Source organism: Phyllobates terribilis, unplaced genomic scaffold (assembly GCF_046119375.1).
Source record: "Phyllobates terribilis strain yellow unplaced genomic scaffold, ASM4611937v1 Scaffold_3__8_contigs__length_932513732, whole genome shotgun sequence".
NCBI lineage: Eukaryota > Metazoa > Chordata > Amphibia > Anura > Dendrobatidae > Phyllobates > Phyllobates terribilis.
The window spans coordinates 22,544,843-22,569,464 of NW_027362763.1; the positions used below are offsets into that span (position 1 = coordinate 22,544,843).

The 24,622-nt window shown below is 47.1% G+C and overlaps 1 protein-coding gene across 4 annotated transcripts in view; it reads left to right on the plus strand.

The window, feature by feature from the left end:
• LOC141258720 (uncharacterized) overlaps window positions 1-24,622 on the plus strand; it is a 120,280-nt gene that overhangs the window by 88,550 nt on the left and 7,108 nt on the right. For 2 of the 4 annotated variants that reach the window (XM_073673757.1, XM_073673756.1), the window contains exons 3-5: window positions 4,038-4,214; window positions 14,516-14,707; window positions 14,811-14,975. In XM_073673757.1, the coding sequence (XP_073529858.1) occupies window positions 4,038-4,214; window positions 14,516-14,707; window positions 14,811-14,975 (534 nt within the window). Of the gene's footprint in view, window positions 1-1,793; window positions 1,929-4,037; window positions 4,215-14,515; window positions 14,708-14,810; window positions 14,976-24,622 lie in introns of all 4 variants that reach the window. The other 2 variants (XM_073673758.1, XM_073673759.1) reach the window with 2 other exon arrangements.

Consider the following 24,622-nt stretch of genomic DNA (forward strand, 5'->3'; position numbering starts at 1 on the left):
GAGTGGAGAGATAAACTCTTCTATATTTCTATCATTATCTGCTGAGTGGAGAGGTAAACTCTTCTATATTTCTATTATCTGCTGAGTGGAGAGGTAAACTCTTCTATATTTCTATTACCTGCTGAGTGGAGAGGTAAACTCTTCTATATTTCTATTATCTGCTGAGCGGAGAGGTAAACTCTTCTATATTTCTATTATCTGCTGAGTGGAGAGGTAAACTCTTTTATATTTCTATCATTATCTGCTGAGTGGAGAGGTAAACTCTTATATATTTCTATTATCTGCTAAGTGGAGAGGTAAACTCTTATATATTTCTATTATCTGCTGAGTGGAGAGGTAAACTCTTCTATATTTCTATTATCTGCTGAGCGGAGAGGTAAACTCTTCTATATTTCTATTATCTGCTGAGTGGAGAGGTAAACTCTTTTATATTTCTATTATCTGCTGAGTGGAGAGGTAAACTCTTTTATATTTCTATTATCTGCTGAGTGGAGAGGTAAACTCTTCTATATTTCTATTATCTGCTGAGTGGAGAGGTAAACTCTTCTATATTTCTAATATCTGCTGAGTGGAGAGGTAAACTCTTCTATATTTCTAATATCTGCTGAGTGGAGAGGTAAACTCTTCTATATTTCTATTACCTGCTGAGTGGAGAGGTAAACTCTTCTATATTTCTATTATCTGCTGAGCGGAGAGGTAAACTCTTCTATATTTCTATTATCTGCTGAGTGGAGAGGTAAACTCTTTTATATTTCTATCATTATCTGCTGAGTGGAGAGGTAAACTCTTATATATTTCTATTATCTGCTAAGTGGAGAGGTAAACTCTTATATATTTCTATTATCTGCTGAGTGGAGAGGTAAACTCTTCTATATTTCTATTATCTGCTGAGCGGAGAGGTAAACTCTTCTATATTTCTATTATCTGCTGAGTGGAGAGGTAAACTCTTTTATATTTCTATTATCTGCTGAGTGGAGAGGTAAACTCTTTTATATTTCTATTATCTGCTGAGTGGAGAGGTAAACTCTTCTATATTTCTATTATCTGCTGAGTGGAGAGGTAAACTCTTCTATATTTCTAATATCTGCTGAGTGGAGAGGTAAACTCTTCTATATTTCTAATATCTGCTGAGTGGAGAGGTAAACTCTTCTATATTTCTATTATCTGCTGAGTGGAGAGGTAAACTCTTTTATATTTCTATCATTATCTGCTGAGTGGAGAGGTAAACTCTTATATATTTCTATTATCTGCTGAGTGGAGAGGTAAACTGTTATATATTTCTGTTATCTGCTGAGCGGAGAGGTAAACTCTTCTATATTTCTATTATCTGCTGAATGGAGAGGTAAACTGTTCTATATTTCTATTATGTCCTTATGCAGTTGTCTCTTTACACTTTGAGGTAGGATTTTATTCCACCGTATACTTTTTTACAACTTTTCTGGTGTAGAGATTTCTCTTTTATACGCATTTATAAGATAGTGATCAAAAACTGCTGTGTTTTTTATCACCTACTGGTATGGTTTGCTTAACTGTGATACTCTCCTTTTAAAAAGTTTTTCTGAATTTTCTGATATATGGTAAAAGGGTTGTCCACTACTTCTACATTGATGCCCCATCCGTAGGAAGCACGGACATTGCATGTTAACCAGCTTGTTTCCTTCACCCCCTTCCTATAATAAATGGGGAATGTCTAGAGATGTCTTCCTGATATCTTGGCTGATTTCTTTAGACTTTCCCATGATGCTACACAAAGGAGCAGTGTGTTTCAGGTGTGCATTACAATACATCCACAGGTGTGTCTCTGATTAACTCCGATGTTGCCAAAAAAACAAAACCAGAAGCTTCCAAACACCGACCTCATCATATGGGCCGTCCAGAATTGTATAAAGGCAGAGTAATCGTAGTGTATGGAAACTCCTGACTCTGCAGTAAGTAATAAAAATGCCTTAAACCTTCTCTCTCCTCTCATTATTCCGGCATTTGGCAAATATTAAACATTATGGTAAAATCCTAATTGTCCTAAAACCGGAAAGGTTTATTCTGATCTCATGTCAGATATTGAGAAAAACCTGCAGATGTGTCTTTATATATAGTGGATGGAAACTTCTGGTTTCAACCATATGGTGTCTGGTGTCAAGCTGCATCGGACCCCTTGACTGAGGGGCCCCATAGTGGCTACGTGATCTGCAGCTATGGGTGGTACGCCCCTGCCTCCAAGGGTCCAACTCTGGGCCCCGGTGCAGCTGCATCGCCGATATTCTCGGCACTCATTTGTAAGACACTGACTGCGTATTAGACCCTACTTCATGCTTCCGTACATGTCCGACCTAGTGGATATTGTTAGGCTCCAGTAGCCATCGCAGCCCTTTGGCACCTGACGATCATGGTGCGGGGATGAGTTGTGTCTGCCCCTTTCCTCTCTCACCATCTGGCAGAGCTGCATCTCTGGATCTAAACTGCAAGGACCTGAGCGACCTCAGTAGTTTCTGTAGTTAGTTATGCTTTTTTATAAAATATTTCCATTCGTTTTAGTTAAAACCTTTTGATATCTAAAACTACCTGCTTCATGCCCTGTGAGGCAGTGAGGGGAATTATATGTGAGGGACGGTACGTATCCCCCAGGATGCACATAGAAGCATATTAACCCCCTTGGAGTGCATTACAATCACAGACATAGCTGTGGTTGCAGCGCAGAATAAAAGTAAGTTTGGACTTGGTCAAGCTATTTGACCAAGCCAGATTTAGTAAAACCCGGCATAAGCTTTTATTCTTGGAGTGGACTACAGGATGGCAGTGGGGCGGTCCACTCCCTCCAGCTCGGGTCTTGCATGTGGCTCATGTCCACAGTTCTCATTTCAAAACCTGCAGCAAAGGTTTGGATGTGTCAGTTTGATGTTTGCAGGCTTCAGAGCAGGAGTCTCTGCAATACTGGCCTGTGTGACCTGAACACAGACCCCAAGAAGGCAAAACTCTGACACACCTCAGAGTGTTACGGGGGTGCCGTCGCCCACGGCAACTGGTCTGGAAGCGGACTGTACTGTGATGGCCCGGCTGCGATCCGGAGGATGCCAATTACCATTACTTTGGAAGTTTCTGGAGAATAAAGACATTTCGTTTTAACCTTTCCTGGGTAACTGCCTCATAACCGCTCAGTGTGAACACCTCCGTACTGCAGCCCTTAAATTCAGTTTAAAGCAAAACCCAGCAATCACTTTCCTGAACCCGTCCCCTGACCGGAGCGCTCAACTGGGAGAATCCAACTCCACCGCAAGTAACAAAGTAATCTCTCCCCCTAACTCCTCCATGTAATTCATATGGACAAGGGTAAGGTGTCCCTCCCATACAGTCCTGATATATATATCATACAGTCCGGATATAAAGATCATACAGTCCTGACCTTCCAGGCCCTCAGGAAGATCTGTACATCTAATATTCACTCATGTACATTGATCTTCCAAATCGGTCACTTTGTTGGTCTACAGAAAACTAAATTCCTTTTACAGAGAAGAAACTTGGTTTTCTACATAAGAGATTCCTCATCAACATCGACCCCCTTCATCCTCTTCCCTATTGATAATAGATCTTATTGATAGAGCCCCAGTGATGAACCTGGTGAAGACTTTTTGGCAAGCGGCACCCATTGTTAGTATAGCTGATGTCTTTCAGAGGGATTCCGGTTATTCTCTGAGAAGTTACCAGGTCTTGTTCGCGATTCTACCTTGGCCTCTATATCTAAGTTGGACTCCATAGAAGAGTCTCCTGTATCACTGTCTGTCTGTATCTTTCTATGTCACCCCTCACTGCTGACAGTGCGGCCTAGACAGCACCACCACCAAACCACTGGAGGCAACTTTCAGTTGACTATTGATCTCCAACTGCGAGGGTCCTCAGACCTCCCAAACAGTAAAGAGTAAACCAGGTAGTGAGTCCCTCATGAGCTCTCCTGTTGAGATGAATGGGGGGCTACCTGGTGAGGCGACACATAAAATGTCCTGCTCTTATGTTTCCCTCCGTGTAATATTCATCTCCTTATACAGGATTACACAATAGTGAAGAAGACATCAAGTGACTGTGAGACTCCCATCATCCATCACCACGTATCCAGAAGAAGGAGCAGGAATGAGAGCCCCATCACAGAAGCCCCGCACGCCCCAATGCCTGAGAAGAAGATCCTAGATCTCACCAACAAGATCACAGAGCTGCTGACTGGAGAGGTGAATGCTGGGAAATACACTGGAGAATTCTGGGTGATGTTGGTATACAGTTAGGTTCAGAATTATTTGGACAGTGACACAAGTTTTGACATTTACAAGATACAGTTATATAATCAAATAGCTATTGAGTCCGTTCTACGCCCGGGTGGCGAGCATTTTTATTGGTATATGGTCTCCCATGCTGGTATGTGCTGCCCCCATCCTGGTATTTGTGCTGCCCCCATCCTGGTATTTGTGCTGCCCCCATCCTGGTATTTGTGCTGCCCCCATCCTCGTATTTGTGCTGCCCCCATCCTCATATTTGTGCTCCCCAATCCTGGTATTCGTGCTGCCCCCATCCTGGTATTCGTGCTGCCCCCCTCCTGGTATTCGTGCTGCCCCCCTCCTGGTATTCGTGCTGCCCCCCTCCTGGTATTCGTGCTGCCCCTATCCTGGTATTCGTGCTGTCCCCATCCTGGTATTCGTGCTGCCCCTATCCTGGTATTTGTGCTGCCCCCATCCTGGTATTCGTGCTCCCCAATCCTGTTCCCCCATCCTGTTATGTGCTGCCCTCATCTCTATCCTGTTATGCATGGCACCCCTCATCCCTATCCTGGTATGCATGGTACCCCATCCCTCATCCCTATCCTGGTATGTATGCTACCCCTCATCCTGGTATGCATGGTACCCCTCATCCCTATCCTGGTATGCATGGCACCCCATTCCTCATCCTGGTATGCATGGTACCCCTCATCCCTATCCTGGTATGCATAGTACCCGTCATCCCTATCCTGGTATGCGTGGCCCCTCATCCAAATCCTCGTATGCATGGCCCCCCCACATCCCTATCCTGGTATGCATGGCACCCCTCATCCCTATCCTGGTATGCATGACACCCCTCATCCGTCTCCTGGTATGTATGGCACCCCTAATCCCTATCCTGGTATGCATGGTACCCCTCATCCCTATCCTGGTATGCATGGCACTCCTCATCCCCAATCCTGGTATGCATGGCACTCCTCATCCCCAATCCTGGTATGCATGGCACCCCTCATCCCCAATCCTGGTATGCATGGCACCCCTCATCCCCAATCCTGGTATGCATGGCATCCCTCATCCCCAATCCTGGATTCTCATATGCATGGTCCCCTCATCCCCAATCCTGGTATGCATGGCACCCCCCATCACCAATCCTGGTATGCATGGCACCCCTCATTTCAAATCTTGTATACATAGCACCCCTCATCCCAATCCTGGTATGCATTGCAACCCATCTCTCATCCTGGTATACATGGCACCCATCATCCCAGTCCTGGTGTGCATGGCACCCCATCTTTCATCCTGGTATGCATGGCCCCCTCATCCCAAATTTGATATACATAGCCCCCCTCATCCCAATCCTGGTATGAATGGCATCCCTCATTCCCCAATTCTGGTATGCATGGCTCCCCTCATCCCCTAATCCTGGTATGTATGGTACTCAATCTCTCATCCTGATATGCATGGCTTTCTCATCCCCAGTCCTGGTATGTATGGCCCCCTCATCCCTATCCTGGTATACATGGCACTCCTCATACCCAAATCCTGGTATGCATGGCACCACATATTCCTATTCTGGTATGCATGATACCCCTCATCCCTATTCTGGTGTGCATGGTACCCCTCATCTCTATTCTGGTATGCATGGTACCCCTCATCCCCAATGCTGGTATGCATGTCACCCCTCATCCCCAATGCTGGTATGTATGGCACCCCTCACCCCCCAATCCTGGTATGCATGGTCCCCTCACCCCCCAATCCTGGTATGCATGGCCTCCCTCCTCCCCCAATCCTGGTATGCATGGCACTCCTCCTCCCCCAATCCTGGTATGCATGACACTCCTCATCCCTATCCTGGTATGCATGGCACTCCTCATCCCCCAATCCTGGTATGCATGGCACTCCTCATCCCTCATCCTGGTATGCATGGCACCCCATCCCTCATCCTGGTATGCATGGTACCCCGCATTCCTATTCTGGTATGTATGGTACCCCTCATCCCTATTCTGGCATGCATGGTACCCCTCATCTTGGTATGCGTGGCACGCCATCCCTCATCCTGGTATGCATGGTAACCCACATCCCTATTCTGGTATATATGGTACAACTCATCCTGGTTTGTATGGCATCCCTCATCCCCCAATCCTGGTATGTATGGCCTCCTCATCCCCCAATCCTGGTATGCATGGCTTTCTCATCCCCAATCCTGGTATGTATGGCCCCCTCATCCCTATCCTGGTATTTATGGCACTCCTTATCCCCTAATCCTGGTATGCATGGCACCACATATTCCTATTCTGGTATGCATGGTACCCCTCATCCCTATTCTGGTATGCATGGCACCCCTCATCCCCAATCCCCAATGCTGGCATGCATGGCACCCCTCATCCCCCAATCCCGGTATGTATGGCACCCCTCACCCCCCAATCCTGGTATGCATGGTCCCCTCACCCCCCAATCCTGGTATGCATGGCCTCCCTCATCCCCCAATCCTGGTATGCATGGCCTCCCTCATCCCCCAATCCTTGTATGCATGGTACCCCTCATCCCCCAATCCTGGTATGCATGGTACCCCTCATCCCCCAATCCTGGTATGCATGGCACCTCTCACCCCCCCAATCCTGGTATGGATGGTACCCCTCACCCATTAATCCTGGTATGGATGGTACCCCTCATCCCCCAATCCTGGTATGTGTGGCCCCCTCACCCCCTAATCCTCGTATGTATGGCACCCATCATCCCTTCATGCTGCACACATACAGAAAAAAAATCAAAAACACTTATACTCACCTTTCTTCATTGTGCTGCAGCGCTGCTGTGTCCTGTTCTGCCGGGGAAGGAGTGTGGCGCCGGACAGCACGGTATGAGCATGCAGAACAGGACACAGCAGCGCTGAAGTACAATGAAGAAAGGTGAGTATAAGTGTTTTTGCCAATGTGTCTTCAGTAAAATGGCGCTGGATAGCGCTATGTGCATGCGCCGATTCCAACGCCTTCACTTCTGCCCCGGTCTCCGGCGAAGAGAGGCGCCGCAGCAACGCTCCTCCCGGTCAGGTAAGTATGGCGCCAGAGATCGAGGTATGCGTTCAGTGTCTACGCATACAGCGATCCCCGGCGCCATACACACTCCTCTTACCTGTAACGGCTCCATGCGTTCTTCTGTCTGGAGCCAGACTGCGCGTCGTGCTTGCACAGTCTATAGAGGCTTCAGACAGAGGGACGCTTGTGCGATCATATTAAAGATCTGGGCATACAGTGCCCACTCTCAGATTTAATTTGAGAGGACTCCCATCCTAATTGGAGGAAGGGTTTAGGATTACTGCTCTTTAATATGTAGTTCCCTCTTTTTCAAGGAACCAAAAGTAATTGGACAAATATCTCAGAAACTTTGTAAGGCATTGCATGGGCTTTTCTCTCGTTAATCCATCTTCAATTAAGCAGATAAAAGGTCTGAGCTGATTCCTAGTGCCGCAATTGTATTTGGAAGTTGTTGCTGTCAACCCACATCATGCGGTCAAAGAGCTCTCAATGGAAGTGAAACAGACCATCATTAAGCTGAAAAAAACAAGAAATCCAAAAGAGAAATGTTAGGAGTGGCCAAATAAACAGTTTGTGCACCCTGATGAAAGCCTGGATGTCCGCGGAGTACAATAGTGGTGGATCATGTGAAAATCCTTCCCAGGGTGAAGAAAAACCCCTTCACAACATCCACCCAAGTGAAGAACAGTCTCCAGGAAGATGATTCAGTATCTAAGTCTACCATAAAGAGACTTCATGATGGCAAATAAAGAGGTTTAATCACAGGGAGAAAACCATTAATCTGCTTGAAAATAGGCCAGATTAGACTTTGACATAATCATCTAAAGAAGCTGCCCAGTTCTGGAAAAGCAGAGAAAACGAAAAGATCAGCATGTGCCAGAATGATGGGAATAAGAAAGTCTGGAGAAGGCTGCAGCGGCTCCTGATCCTCTGCACAGCACATTCTGTGTAACACATGGTGGAGGCGCTGTGATGGCGCAGCATGCATGGATTCCAATGGCTGCAGGTAACTAGTGGTTATTGATGATGTGACTTAAGACAGAAACAACTTCATGAATCCTGTGTGTACAGGGCGATACTTTCTGCTCAGATCCAACCAATTGCAGCAAGGTTAATTGGACGATGTTTCACAGAATAGCTGGACAATGACCCAAAAGATCCAGAGAAAGCAAAGACGTGCAATGGCCGAGTCATCACCAGATCTCAGCCCCATCGAGCCGCATTTCACAGCCTAAAGACAAAACTAAAAGCAGAAAGAGCCGCTGTGACTGGAAGAAACGGCAACAGGGGGACCCCGCAGAACCTCGCTGCTGCCGCCTCTTGTGATGAATCCACACCCCGCAATTACGTCAGACAGAGGACATGGTACAGACCTGCCCTCTGCACCTAGGTGGCATTCCGCACCCTCCTGAGGGACACATAAGGTCAGGTTGGTACGTTATGCATAGACACCCCCTGTCCACACGGGACAGGAAGGCACCAGGGAGTGGGTAGAGGTGGCCCACTCAGTCACTAACGTGGCACCACACTCGCCCCCAGCCCTGACATGTTGAGAGGCTTCGCTCACTAGCTCCAGTGAAGCAGAGCCTAGTTGGCCTGGGAGAGCTGCCACCAGTTTCTATTTGATATAACCGACTACATCGGGCTAGAAACCAACCCGGTAGCGTGATTGTTGAACCGAACAACAGGCGTAAGGCTCGTGGATCAAAATGAAAGAACAGCCCAAGATTAAATTATATATTTAATCACCATAAGGGCACACTAAAAAAAAAACTATATACATAAGGGTTATACATATACAGTGGTTAGAGTTACAAGCACAAAAGCATGGGTACAAAAGGTATAAAGCAGTTATTACAAGTCAGTTACTGGTTTAGATGGATGATCTGGCTTTCGGGGGAAGGGCTGCCACATGGGAGGTTTGTGGGCCTTCACTTAGTTGATTGACTTGTGCCACACGTCTTGATGGCACGACCTCCCCAGGAACATAGACTTTGGGCTCAGGGCTGCTGAAACTGATAAACTCTCTGGATCCTGCCCACTCCTGCCCCCAAGCGGGCTCAACTCTCCTCCCCCTGGCCTTTCTCAGCTACAACTCTAAAAACTAAAACGGCTATACGTCCTTACTGGATTGTCCTAGGGAGCTGGTTCTGGTGTCATTGGATCCAGCTGGGCACCTGCTACGCATGGAGACCAAACACAGTGGCCCTAGGGGCTTCTGAAAGGCTGTGCTGCATATCTCCCTATCCTATCTAGCTGGGTGGTGGAGAAAGGGCTGGTGAGATTCTCCCTTCCAGTTTCCAAAAATCTGGTTTGTTTATCACTGGTGTGTATCATTTTCCCATAACTACTGTTGAATTATGTTTCTTGAACAATAGAAGCACATGGGGTGGGGGATGGGACATCCTGTGTAGCTGGCAGCTGCTGTGGGAGATCTCACTCCTAGCTACTCAACCCCCTCCTTTGCAAGCTGCAGTGTATTCAAAAGAGTCGGATTACACTGTGTATGGAAATCTCTGTAATCACCATCACATAGTACACAGTAATTGACAGGGGATTGTCTTGAATATTCTTCACAGTGACAATACAGCATAAAATCTTAATTATGCCAGACATACTTTCTGATGGCAAGAGCTGCATACCTTTATTTGCATGTTGACTCTTTAATCTGTGTTCTTCTTTAGTTGATTAACGCAGACTATTATTTGTATAACCCTGAATGTTATCTGCTCTTTGATTCTGAAACAATGATGTGTATTTACAAGAGCCCCTGTGATACAAACTATGTAAATAGATTAGCTAGAACAATGAATGTTTGCTAGATATGTTAAATACCATTGTAGGGTGTTTGCCAGTCAATCTTGGTGGATGAACTGTGGATACTCGAGCCCTACACCTTTACCTCTTACCTGTGCCTGATGACCTCACACAGATGTAAATATAAACAGGGATGTCTTTAGTGCTTATGTACAGCACCATGGAATCAATGGCGATATATAAATAAAAAATAATAGTGCTGGAGACAGAATCAGTCTTGGGACAGAGATTCAGAAAGACTTTACAAGGAGAATGAGAAACATCCTTCAGGAAAGTAGAGGGATTGCATGGCATCCAAAGAGACACAGATTTGTATTCTAGCCTAAGAGTAACGGCCCTGACTGGAAAGATTGGAATCTGCTCCATTAACCATCAGAGAGACATGGATACTTTTGCGGAGTCCAGGAGAGGACGAAGAAGTCACCTGGCCCCATGGATATGTTGTTTTGGGGTTGCCAGGAGGGGCCCACCAGTCGCCTGGCTCCATGGGAACTCTCGAAGAGGCCAGGGTGGGACCCTTGAATCCCCTGGTCTTGTAACTCGATGGACTGCTAGCTTCCGTAACCTCCTCTCTGTGAGGGCCCGCCAGAAGCGGGGGGGGGGTGGACTGGTTGAGGTAGTTGGCCCTGGAAGTCTCCAAAGTTGCAGCTGTTCTATCCCAGGTGAGTGAAGAAGGAAGGATGAGACTGTGTAATTTTGTACCATCTTGGGTATTTGCTGTGACTGTTCTGTGTGTTTATTGTCCGCTTTGTGGTTCCATAAAGTATTGCCACGCTGTTTTACCCTCGTCCTGTGTTGTCTGAGTAGCGTTACGCTCACGGAGTACACTGGGTCTTCACATTTTGGTGGCAACAGTGGGATACTACTCAGCCCAGCAGAGTTGGGGAGCTGCAGGGGACTGGTGTTAGCACACACCGTCCACAGAGCTCTACAACCAGGGAGGCATGTAGACAGACCCAGCAGTCAATAGGTGAGGCATACACAGCGGGTTTCGGATGCTGCCATGTCCAACCCCATCAGCCCGGCCTTGGGAGGAGGACCGGAGAAGATATACAGCCACAAGGAACGGCAACTACAGGAGCTGTGCCAGCTTAAACGGATTGAATACCAGGCCACCGACACTCATCGGATTTAATTCAGGAACCACAGGATGCAGAACACGGCATGTGTGGACACAATGGATACCTGTCTGTTTTCGTGAATTAATTTTGGAGTTTATTTGCAAGGAAGAAGTGGAATATGCTCTTAGCAAACTGGATGATACAGAGTTTTGTTCTAATTAAGGTGAGACCTCTTACATTCGTGTCTGTGCTTAAAGACATGCTGATGGACTGTCTCCAATAAGTGGAGAAGGATGATTGGTATCCTATTATGTCTGGCTAATAAAGATTGGGGGGCAATGTGACGATACAGCGTAAAATCTTAATTATGCCGGACATACTTTCTGATGGCAAGAGCAGCATACCTTTATTTTTATGTTGACTCTTTAATCTGTGTTCTTCTTTAGTTGATTAACACAGACTGTTATTTGTATAACCCTGAATATTATCTGCTCTTTGATTCTGAAACAATGATGTGTATTTACAAGAGCCCCTGTGATACAAACTATGTAAATAGACTAGCTAGAACAATGAATGTTTTCTAGATATGTTAAATACCATTATATAACGACAGCTTTCATATAGGATGTTAATCCAAAAAAGCAGGAAAAATGAGTATATCAGATCAGAAAATTTAACCTTTATTGAATAAAGTCATGACACAATAAAAAAAACGTAATAAAAAACACCAGTAGCTTCATATACAAAATGTGGGTATCGTCAGAATACAAATGGATCACAAGACACTGAAACAAGAGTGTGGGGCTGGAGTATATATATTAGGCCCAGTGGCTATAACAGACCAAAAAATAAAGTTGCACAAAAATGTGTATTGAGAATAAGATTGGTGTTAGTAGCACAGATTAGTAGGTCAGGATGAACTTAACCCACATGTGGTCACATGAACAGTGTTTGCCATGATGTCCATTACTTGGTGAAATAGGGAGGTAAACAAACCGGACAACCCGACGCGCGTTTTGTCAGCCTTCTTGAGGGAGCGCAATGTTAGATTCGTAATGTAAGCTATATATAGGGGTTGCTGATCACCGGAACATCACTTGCAGCTGTTCAATCAATAGACGCCAACCGGAAGTCAGATGGTACTTGGCGCACATGTCAGATGACGACTACTTCCTAAGAAGTGTGGACTTCCGTTCATGGTCCGTGACCCGCAAGCGCTGGGTTGCGTAGCAACACAAACATCACCGGTCACATTGTCCATGTCGGGAAGAACCAGGAAGCTAGTCTATCGTACATGCGCGCACCCATCTACACTGCAGGGAACATGTGGAAAGGTCAGTGCCGAACAGAGTATACCAAAACTAGTCTGAATTTATAACTGTGCAAAAATAAAACTGTTTTAAGACACAATAACATGGGTCATTTGTATAAATTAAATAAGCGATGTGTGAATATATATGAATAAATGTGCTGAGAAGATTTTATGATATATTGAAGGATCGTATGTGAAAAAGATTGTGTTTAGGATATATGTAAGTGTGTGGAAAAATATATAACTCATTATATGTGTGGTGAATTAAAAAACAATGGATTGAAATATGTGAAATGCTCAAAAGGGTGCATGAAATGGTAAATATATATCAATAAAATACATAAAATAAAGGTGACAATGAATACACAATAAATGTATGTTAAATACCATTGTAGGATGTTTGCCAGTCAATCTTGGGGGATGAGTTGTGGATACTTGAGCCCTGCACCTTTACCTCTTACCTGTGCCTGATGACCTCACACAGATGTAAATATAAACAGGGATGTCTGTAGTGCTGGAGACAGAATAAGTCTTGGGACAGAGATTCAGAAAGACTTTACAAGGAGAATGAGAAACATCCTTTAGGAAAGTTGATGGATTGCATGGCATCCAAAGAGACACAGATTTGTATTTTACATGATTCTAGTCTAAAGGTAACGGCCCTGACTAGAAAGATTCGGATCTGCTCCATTAAACATCAGAGAGAGATGGATGCTTTTGCGGAGTCCAGGAGAGGACGAAGAAGTCACCTGGCCCCATAGATATGTTTTGGGGTTGCTAGGAGGGACCCACCAGTCGCCTAGAACCTACGGAGACATTTGGAGGTGCCAGGAGGGACCGACCGGTCGCCTGGCCCCTTGGAAACTCTCGGAGAGGCCAGATTTGGACCCCCAGGTCTCCTGGTCTTGTACCTTGATGGACTGCTAGCTTCCTAAGCTTGCCGCTACCTTCTCTCTGTGAGGGCCCGCCAGAAGTGGGGGGCCACTGGTTGAGGTAGTTGGCCCTGGAAGTCTCCAAAGTCGCAGCTGTTTTATCCCATGCGTGCAGAGAAGGAAGGGTGAGACTGTGTAATGTTGTACCATCTTGGGTATTTCCTGGGACTGTTCTGTGTGTTTATTGTCCGCTTTGTGGTTCAATAAAGTATTACCACGGCGTTTTACTCTCACCCTGTGTTGTCTGAGTAGCGTTACACCCACGGAAGACCCCGAGTGTTCACAGCTACAAACAAGAGACAACTGAAATCGCTGCAGTAAAGTGGGCTAAGCCTCACACCGGAGGAGACCAGTGATGGTGATGGACATGGCCTCCAGACTTCAGGCCGTCATTGCTGCAAAGCCTCACACCGGTGGAGACCAGCGATGGTGATGGACATGGCCTCCAGACTACAGGCCGTCATTGCTGCAAAGCCTCACACCGGTGGAGACCAGCGATGGTGACGTCCATGGCCTCCAGACTTCAGGTCATCATTGCTGCAAAGCCTCACACCGGAGGAGACCAGTGATGGTGATGGACATGGCCTCCAGACTTCAGGCCGTCATTGCTGCAAAGCCTCACACCGGTGGAGACCAGCGATGGTGACGTCCATGGCCTCCAGACTACAGGCCGTCATTGCTGCAAAGCCTCACACCGAAGGAGACCAGCGATGGTGACGTCCATGGCCTCCAGACGACTTCAGGCCATCACTGCTGCAAAGCCTCACACCGGAGGAGACCAACGATGGTGATGGACATGGCCTCCAGACTTCAGGCCGTCATTGCTGCAAAGGATTCTCTACAAAGGATTAAACGTGAACATTTTATTTATGGGAAATGAATTTGTCCAATTAATCTAAGGCCCCAAAATGCGGAGGCTTTGTAGAAAAATGGCTGCAATTCCTAAACCTTTCACAGGAGATTTCTGTTCAGCCCCTTTAATTAAATCTGAAAGTCTCCACTTCAATTACATCTCAGTTGTTTCATTTTACATCCAAAATAGTAGAATATCAGCCTGCAGAGCTGAAATCACGTAGATGTGTCACTGGGTAAAGATTTCTGGGCGTAACTGTATGTGTGTCAGGTTCCTGTCAGGTGTGAGGATGCCGCTGTCTATTTCTCCATGGAAGAGTGGGAGTACATGGAAGGACAGAAGGATCAGTACCAGGACGTCAGGATGAAAACTGACCCCCCGAGGATCGACCAGGACAAAAGCAACATGACTGCAGGAATATTACTCCTCGCCCTGGAGATCATCGACTTGTTACAGGGAAAGGTGAGAGTCTGACATGAGATCACTCTTATCTCTATTACTATAACAGGAAAGATGGAAGATGAGTAGAATCTATGTGGTGATCAGCGTCTCTCCCTGTACACAGGAGCACACAGTGGTGAAGAAGACGTCCGGTGACCGTGTGACCCCCTGTGTGTCCGGAGGACGGAGCCAGATCCAGAGCCCCATCACAGAAGCCCCGCACTCCCCGACACTGGAGAAGAAGATCCTAGAGCTCACCACCAAGATCATTGAGCTGCTGACCGGAGAGGTGACTGCTGGGAGATTATACACTGGAGGATTCTGGGTGATGAGCGGAGACTGCTGGGAGATTATACACTGGAGGATTCTGGGTGATGAGGGGAGACTGCTGGGAGATTATACACTGGAGGATTCTGGGTGATGAGAGGAGACTGCTGGGAGATTATACACTGGAGGATTCTGGGTGATGAGCGGAGACTGCTGGAGGATTATACACTGGAGGATTCTGGGTGATGAGAGGAGACGGCTGGGAGATTATACACTGGAGGATTCTGGGTGATGAGAGGAGACTGCTGGGAGATTATACAGTATACACTGGAGGATTCTGGGTGATGAGAGGAGACTGCTGGGAGATTATACACTGGAGGATTCTGGGTGATGAGGGGAGACTGCTGGGAGATTATACACAGAAGGATTCTGGGTGATGAGAGGTGACTGCTGGGAGATTATACACTGGAGGATTCTGGGTGATCAGCGGAGACTGCTGGGAGATTATACACTGGAGGATTCTGAGTGATGAGCGGAGACTGCTGGGAGATTTTACGGTATACACTGGAGGATTCTGGGTGATGAGCGTAGAGGAGACTGCTGGGAGATTATACAGTATACACTGGAGGATTATGGGTGATGAGCGGAGAGAAGAATGCTGGGAGATTATACAGTATTCACTGGAGGATTCTGGGTGATGAGCGGAGACTGCTAGGAGATTATACACTGGAGGATTCTGGGTGATGAGTGGAGACTGCTGGGAGATTATACACTGGAGGATTCTGGGTGATGAGCGGAGACTGCTGGGAGATTATACACTGGAGGATTCTGGGTGATGAGGGGAGACTGCTGGGAGACTATACACTGGAGGATTCTGGGTGATGAGAGGACACTGCTGGGAGATTATACACAGAAGGATTCTGGGTGATGAGAGGAGACTGCTGGGAGATTATACACTGGAGGATTCTGGGTGATCAGCGGAGACTGCTTGGAGATTATACACTGGAGGATTCTGGGTGATGAGCGGAGACTGCTGGGAGATTATACAGTATACACTGGAGGATTCTGGGTGATGAGCGGAGACTGCTGGGAGATTTTACAGTATACACTGGAGGATTCTGGGTGATGAGCGGAGAGAAGAATGCTGGGAGATTATACAGTATGCACTGGAGGATTCTGGGTGATGAGCGGAGACTGCTAGGAGATAATACACTGGAGGATTCTGGGTGATGAGCGGAGACTGCTAGGAGATTATACACTGGAGGATTCTGGGTGATGAGGGGAGACTGCTGGGAGATTATACACTGGAGGATTCTGGGTGATGAGAGGAGACTGCTGGGAGATTATACACTGGAGGATTCTGGGTGATGAGGGGAGACTGTTGGGAGATTATATACTGTAGGATTCTGGGTGATGAGGGGAGACTGCTAGGAGATTATACACTGGAGGATTCTGCGTGATGAGCGGAGACTGCTAGGAGATTATATACTGGAGGATTCTGGGTGATGAGGGGAGACTGCTAGGAGATTATACACTGGAGGATTCTGGGTGATGAGGGGAGACTGTTGGGAGATTATACACTGGAGGACTGGAGGATTCTGGTGATGAGAGGAGACTGCTGGGAGATTATACACTGGAGGATTCTGGGTGATGAGGGGAGACTGCTGGGAGATTATATACTGGAGGATTCTGGGTGATGAGGGGAGACTGCTGGGAGATTGTACACTGGAGGACTCTGGGTGATGAGAGGAGACTGCTGAGAGATTATACACTGGAGGATTCTGGGTGAGGAGAGGAGACTGCTGGGAGATTATACACTGGAAGATTCTGGGTATTGAGGAGAGGCTACTGGGAGATTATACACTGAAGGATTCTGGGTGATGAGGGGAGACTGCTGGGAGATTATACACTGGAGGATTCTGGGTGATGAGAGGAGACTACTGGGAGATTATACACTGGAGGATTCTGGGTGATGGGTGGAGACTGCTGGGAGATTATACACTGGAGGATTCTGGGTGATGAGAAGAGACTGCTGGGAGATTATACACTGGAGGATTCTGGGTGATGAGAGGAGAGGTGACTACTGGGAAATTATACACTGGAGGATTCTGGGTGATTAGGGGAGACTGCTGGGAGATTATACAGTATACACTGGAGGATTCTCGGTGATGAGCGGAGACTGCTGGGAGATTATACACTGGAGGATTCTGGGTGATGAGGGGAGACTGCTGGGAGATTATACAGTATACACTGGAGAATTATGGGTGATGAGAGGTGACTACTAGGAGATTATACACTGGAGGATTCTGGGTGATGAGCGGAGACTGCTGGGAGATTATACACTGGAGGATTCTGGGTGATGAGAGGTGACTGCTAGGAGATTATACACTGGAGGATTTTGGGTGATGACCGGAAACTGCTGGGAGATTACACACTGGAGGATTCTGGGTGATGAGCGGAGACTGCTGGGATATTATACACTGGAGGATTATGGGTGATGAGGAGAGACTGCTGGGAGATTATACACTGGAGGATTCTGGGTGATGAGAGTAGACTGCTGGAAGATTATACACTGGAGGATTCTGGGTGATGAGAGGAGAGGAGACTGCTGGGAGATTATACGGTATACACTGGAGGATTTTTGGTGATGAGCGGAGACTGCTGGAAGATTATGCAGTATACACTGGAGGATTCTGGGTGATGAGCGGAGACTGCTGGAAGATTATACACTGGAGGATTCTGGATGATGAGAGGAGACTGCTGGGAGATTATACACTGGAGGATTCTGGGTGATGAGAGAAGACTGCTGGGAGATTATACAGTATACACTGGAGGATTCTGGGTGATGAGAGGAGAGGAGACTGCTGGGAGACTATACAGTATACACTGGATGATTCTGGGTGATGAGGGGAGACTGCTGGGAGATTAAACACTGGAGGATCCTGAGTGATGAGAGGAGACTGCTGGAAGATTATAGAGTATACACTGGACGATTCTGGGTGATGAGAGGAGAAGAAACTACTGGGAGATTATACAGTATACACTGGAGGATTCTGGGTGATAAGAGGAGACTGCTGGGAGATTATACAGTATACACTGGAGTATTCTTGGTGATGAGTGGAGAGGAAACTGATGGGAGATTATACAGTATACACTGGAGTATTCTGGGTAATGAGCGGAGAGATGAATGCTGGAAGTTTATACAGTATACACTGGAGGATTCTGGGTGATGAGCGGAGACTGCTAGGAGATTATACACTGGAGGATTCTGGGTGATGAGCGGAGACTGCTAGGAGATTATACAGTATACACTGGAGTATTCTTGGTGATGAGTGGAGAGGAAATTGATGGGAGATTATACAGTATACACTGGAGGATTCTGGGTAATGAGCGGAGAGATGAATGCTGGAAGTTTATACAGTATACACTGGAGGATTCTGGGTGATGAGCGGAGACTGCTAGGAGATTATACACTGGAGGATTCTGGGTGATGAGCGGAGACTGCTAGGAGATTATATACTGGAGGATTCTGGGTGATGAGCGGAGACTGCTGGGAGATTATACACTGGAGGATTCTGGGTGATGAGCGGAGACTGCTAGGAAATTATACACTGGAGGATTCTGGGTGATGAGAGGGGACTGCTGGGAGATTATACAGTATACACTGGAGGATTCTGGGTGATGAGAGGAAACTGCTGGGAGATTATACAGTGTACACTGGAGGATTCTTGGTGATGAGGGGAGACTGCTGGGAGATTATACATTGGAGGATTCTGGGTGATGAGAGGAGACTGCTGGGAGATTATACAGTATACACTGGAGGATTCTGGGTGATGAGAGGAGACTGCTGGGAGATTATACAGTATACACTGGAGGATTCTGGGTGATGAGATTAAACTGCTGGGAGATTATACAGTGTACACTGGAGGATTCTTGGTGATGAGGGGAGACTGCTGGGAGATTATACAGTATACACTGGAGGATTCTGGGTGATGAGAGGAGACTGCTGGGAGATTATACATTGTACATTGGAGGATTCTGGGTGATTAAAGGAGAGGAGACTGCTGGGAAATTATACACTGGAGGATTCCGAGTGATGAGGGGAGACTGCTGGGAGATTATACAGTATACACTGGAGGATTCTGGGTGATGAGCGGAGACTACTGAGAGATTATACACTGGAGGATTCTGGGTGATGAGGGGAGACTGCTGGGAGATTATAGAGTATACACTGGAGGATTCTGGGTGATGAGCGGAGACTGCTGGGAGATTATACACTGGAGGATTCTGGGTGATGAGAGGTGACTGCTGGGAGATTATACACTGGAGGATTCTGGGTGATGAGCGGAGACTGCTGGGAGATTATACACTGGAGGATTCTGGGTGATGAGCGGAGACTGCTGGGAGATTATACACTGGGGGATTCTGGGTGATGAGAGGAGAGGAGACTACTGGGAAATTATACACTGGAGGATTCTGGGTGATGAGGGGAGAGTGCTGGGAGATTATACAGTATACACTGGAGGATTCTGGGTGATGAGGGGAGAGTGCTGGGAGATTATACAGTATACACTTGAGGATTCTGGGTGATGAGCGGAGACTGCTGGGAGATTATACACTGGAGGATTCTGGGTGATAAGGGGAGACTGCTGGGAGATTATACAGTATACACTGGAGAATTATGGGTGATGAGAGGTGACTGCTAGGAGATTATACACTGCAGGATTCTGGGTGATGAGCAGAGACTGCTGGGAGATTATACACTGGAGGATTCTGGGTGATGAGCGGAGACTGCTGGGATATTATACACTGGGGGATTCTGGGTGATGAGAGGAAAGGAGACTGCTGGGAGATAATACAGTATACACTGGAGGATTCTGCGTGATGAGCGGAGACTGCTGGGAGATTATACACTGGAGGATTTTGGGTGATGAGAGTAGACTGCTGGGAGATTATACACTGGAGGATTCTGGGTGATGAGAGAAGAAGAAACTGCTGGGAGATTATACAGTATACACTGGAGGATTCTGGGTGATGAGCGGAGACTGCTGGGACATTAAACACTGGAGGATTCTGGGTGATGAGGGGAGACTGCTGGGAGATTAAACACTGGAGGATCCTGGGTGATGAGGGGAGACTGCTGGGAGATTATACAGTATACACTGGAGGATTCTGGGTGATGAGCGGAGACTGCTGGGACATTAAACACTGGGGGATTCTGGGTGATGAAGGGAGACTGCTGGGAGATTAAACACTGGAGGATCCTGGGTGATGAGGGGAGACTGCTGGGAGATTATACAGTATACGCTGGAGGATTCTGGGTGATGAGAGGAGAAGAAACTGCTGGAAATTATACAGTATACACTGGAGGATTCTGGGTGATGAGCGGAGAGGAAACTGCTGGGAGATTATACAGTATACACTGGAGTATTCTGGGTGATGAGCGGAGAGAAGAATGCTGGGAGATTATACAGTATACACTGGAGGATTCTGGGTGATGAGCAGAGACTGCTAGGAGATTATACACTGGAGGGTTCTGGGTGATGAGCGGAGACTGCTAGGAGATTATACACTGGAGGATTCTGGGTGATGAGAGGAGACTGCTGGGATATTTTACACTGGAGGATTCTGGGTGATGAGGGGAGACTGCAGGGAGATTATACAGTATACACTGGAGGATTCTGGGTGATGAGGGCAGACTGCTGGGAGATTATACACTGGAGGATTCTAGGTGATGAGCGGAGACTGCTGGGAGATTATACACTGGAGGGTTCTGGGTTATGAGCGGAGACTACTAGGAGATTATACACTGGAGGATTCTGGGTGATGAGAGGAGACTGCTGGGATATTTTACACTGGAGGATTCTGGGTGATGAGGGGAGACTGCAGGGAGATTATACACTGGAGGATTCTGAGTGATGAGAGGAGACTGCTGGGAGATTATACAGTATACACTGGAGGATTCTGGGTGATGAGAGGAAACTGCTGGGAGATTATACAGTGTACACTGGAGGATTCTGGGTGATGAGGGGAGACTGCTGGGAGATTAAACACTGGAGGATTCTGGGTGATGGGAGACTGCTGGGAGATTATACAGTATACATTGGAAGATTCTGGGTGATTAAAGGAGAGGAGACTGCTGGGGATTATACAGTATACACTGGAGGATTCTGGGTGATGACAGGAGACTGCTGGGAGATTATACAGTATACACTGGAGGATTCTGGGTGATGAGAGGAGACTGCTGGGAGATTGTACAGTATACACTGGAGGATTCTGGGTGATGAGCGGAGAGGAGACTGCTAGGAGATTATACAGTATACCCTGGAGGATTCTGGGTGATGAGAGGAGACTGCTAGGAGATTATACAGTATGCACTGGAGGATTCTGGGTGATGAGAGGAGAGGAGACTGCTGGGAGATTATACAGTATACACTAGAGGATTCTGGGTGATGAGAGGAGAGGAGACTGCTGGGAGACTATACAGTATACACTGGAGGATTCTGGGTGATGAGCGGAGACTGCTGGGAGATTATACAGTATACACTGGAGAATTCTGCGTGATGAGTTTAGAGGAGACTGCTGGGAGATTATACAGAATATACTGGAGGATTCTGGGTGATGAGAGGAGACTGCTGGGAGATTATACAGTATACACTGGAGGATTCAGGGTGATAGGGTGATGAGAGGAGACTGCTGGGAAATTATACAGTATACACTGGAGGATTCTGGGTGATGAGAGGAGACTGCTGGGAGATTATACAGTATACACTGGAGGATTCTTGGTGATGAGCGGAGAGGAGACTGCTGGGAGATTATACAGTATACACTGGAGGATTCTGGGTGATGAGAGGAGACTGCTGGGAGATTATACACTGGAGGATTCTGGGTGATGAGAGCAGACTACTGGGAGATTATACAGTATACACTGGAGGATTTTTGGTGATGAGAGGAGACTGCTGGGTGATTATACACTGGAGGATTCTGGGTGATGAGAGGAGACTTCTGGGAGATTATACAGTATACACTGGAGGATTCTGGGTGATGAGCGGATAGGAGACTGCTGGGAGATTATACAGTATACACTGGAGGATTCTGGGTGATGAGAGGAGACTGCTGGGAGATTATACAGTATACACTGGAGGATTCTCAGTGATGAGCGGAGAGGAGACTGCTGGGAGATTATACACTGGAGGATTCTGGGTGATGAGCGGAGAGGAGACTACTGGGAGATTATACAGTTTACACTGGAGGATTCTGGGTGATGAGAGGAGACTGCTGGGAGATTATACGGTATACACTGGAGGATTCTGGGTGATGAGAGGTGACTGCTAGGAGATTATACACTGGAGGATTCTGGGTGATGAGAGGTGACTGCTAGGAGATTATACAGTATACACTGGAGGATTCTGGGTGATGAGAGGAGACTGCTGGGAGATTATACACTGGAGGATTCTGGGTGATGAGCGGAGACTGCTGGGAGATTATACACTGGAGGATTCTGGGTGATGAGTGGAGACTGCTGGGAGATTATACACTGGAGGATTCTGGGTGATGAGAGGAGACTGCTGGGAGATTATACAGTATACACTGGAGGATTCTGGGTGATGAGAGAAGAGGAGACTGCTGGGAGATTATACAGTATACACTGGAGGATTCTGGGTGATGAGAGGAGAGGAAACTGCTGGGAGATTATGCAGTATACACTGGAGGATTCTGGGTGATGAGCGGAGACTACTGGGAGATTATACACTGGAGGATTCTGGGTGATGAGGGGAGTCTGCTGGGAGATTATAGAGTATACACTGGAGAATTCTGGGTGATGAGAGGTGACTGCTAGGAGATTATACACTGGAGGATTCTGGGTGATGAGCGGAGACTGCTGGGAGATTATACACTGGAGGATTCTGGGTGATGAGCGGAGACTGCTGGGAGATTATACACTGGAGGATTCTGGGTGATGAGTGGAGACTGCTGGGAGATTATACAGTATACACTGGAGGATTCTGGGTGATGAGAGGAGACTGCTGGGAGATTATACAGTATACACTGGAGGATTCTGGGTGATGAGAGGATAAGAAACTGCTGGGAGATTATACAATACACACTAGAGGATTCTGGGTGATGAGAGGAGACTGCTGGGAGATTATACAGTATACACTGCAGGATTCTGGGTGATGAGAGGTGACTGCTAGGAGACTATACACTGGAGAATTCTGGGTGATGAGCGGAGACTGCTGGGACATTATTCAGTATACACTGGAGGATTCTGGGTGATGAGCGGACAGGAGACTGCTGGAAGATTATACAGTATACACTGGAGGATTCTGGGTGATGAGAGGAGACTGCTGGGAGATTATACACTGGAGGATTCTGGGTGATGAGAGTTGACTTCTGGGAGATTATACAGTATACACCGGAGGATTCTGGGTGATGAGCGGAGAGGAGACTACTGGGAGATTATACAGTTTACACTGGAGGATTCTGGGTGATGAGAGGAGACTGCTGGGAGATTATACGGTATACACTGGGTGATGAGAGGTGACTGCTAGGAGATTATACACTGGAGGATTCTGGGTGATGAGAGGTGACTGCTAGGAGATTATACAGTATACACTGGAGGATTCTGGGTGATGAGAGGAGACTGCTGGGAGATTATACACTGGAGGATTCTGGGTGATGAGCGGAGACTGCTGGGAGATTATACACTGGAGGATTCTGGGTGATCAGTGGAGACTGCTGGGAGATTATACACTGGAGGATTCTGGGTGATGAGAGGTGACTGCTAGGAGATTATACACTGGAGGATTCTGGGTGATGAGCGGAGACTGCTGGGAGATTATACACTGGAGGATTCTGGGTGATGAGCGGAGACTGCTGGGAGATTATACACTGGGGGATTCTGGGTGATGAGAGAAGAGGAGACTACTTGGAAATTATACACTGGAGGATTCTGGGTGATGAGGGGAGAGTGCTGGGAGATTATACAGTATACACTGGAGGATTCTGGGTGATGAGCGGAGACTGCTGGGAGATTATACACTGGAGGATTCTGGGTGATAAGGGGAGACTGCTGGGAGATTATACAGTATACACTGGAGAATTATGGGTGATGAGAGGTGACTGCTAGGAGATTATACACTGGAGGATTCTGGGTGATGAGCGGAGACTGCTGGGAGATTATACACTTGAGGATTCTGGGTGATGAGAGGTGACTGCTAGGAGATTATACACTGGAGGATTCTGGGTGATGAGCAGAGACTGCTTGGAGATTATACACTGGAGGATTCTGGGTGATGAGCGGAGACTGCTGGGATATTATCCACTGGGGGATTATGGGTTATGAGGGGAGACTGCTGGGAGATTATACACTGGAGGATTCTGGGTGATGAGAGTAGACTGCTGGAAGATTATACACTGGAGGATTCTGGGTGATGAGAGGAAAGGAGACTGCTGGGAGATTATACAGTATACACTGGAGGATTCTGGGTGATGAGCGGAGACTGCTGGGAGATTATACACTGGAGGATTCTGGGTGATGAGAGTAGACTGCTGGGAGATTATACACTGGAGGATTCTGGGTGATGAGAGGAGACTTCTGGGACATTATACAGTATACACTGGAGGATTCTGGGTGATGAGCGGAGAGGAGACTGCTGGAAGATTATA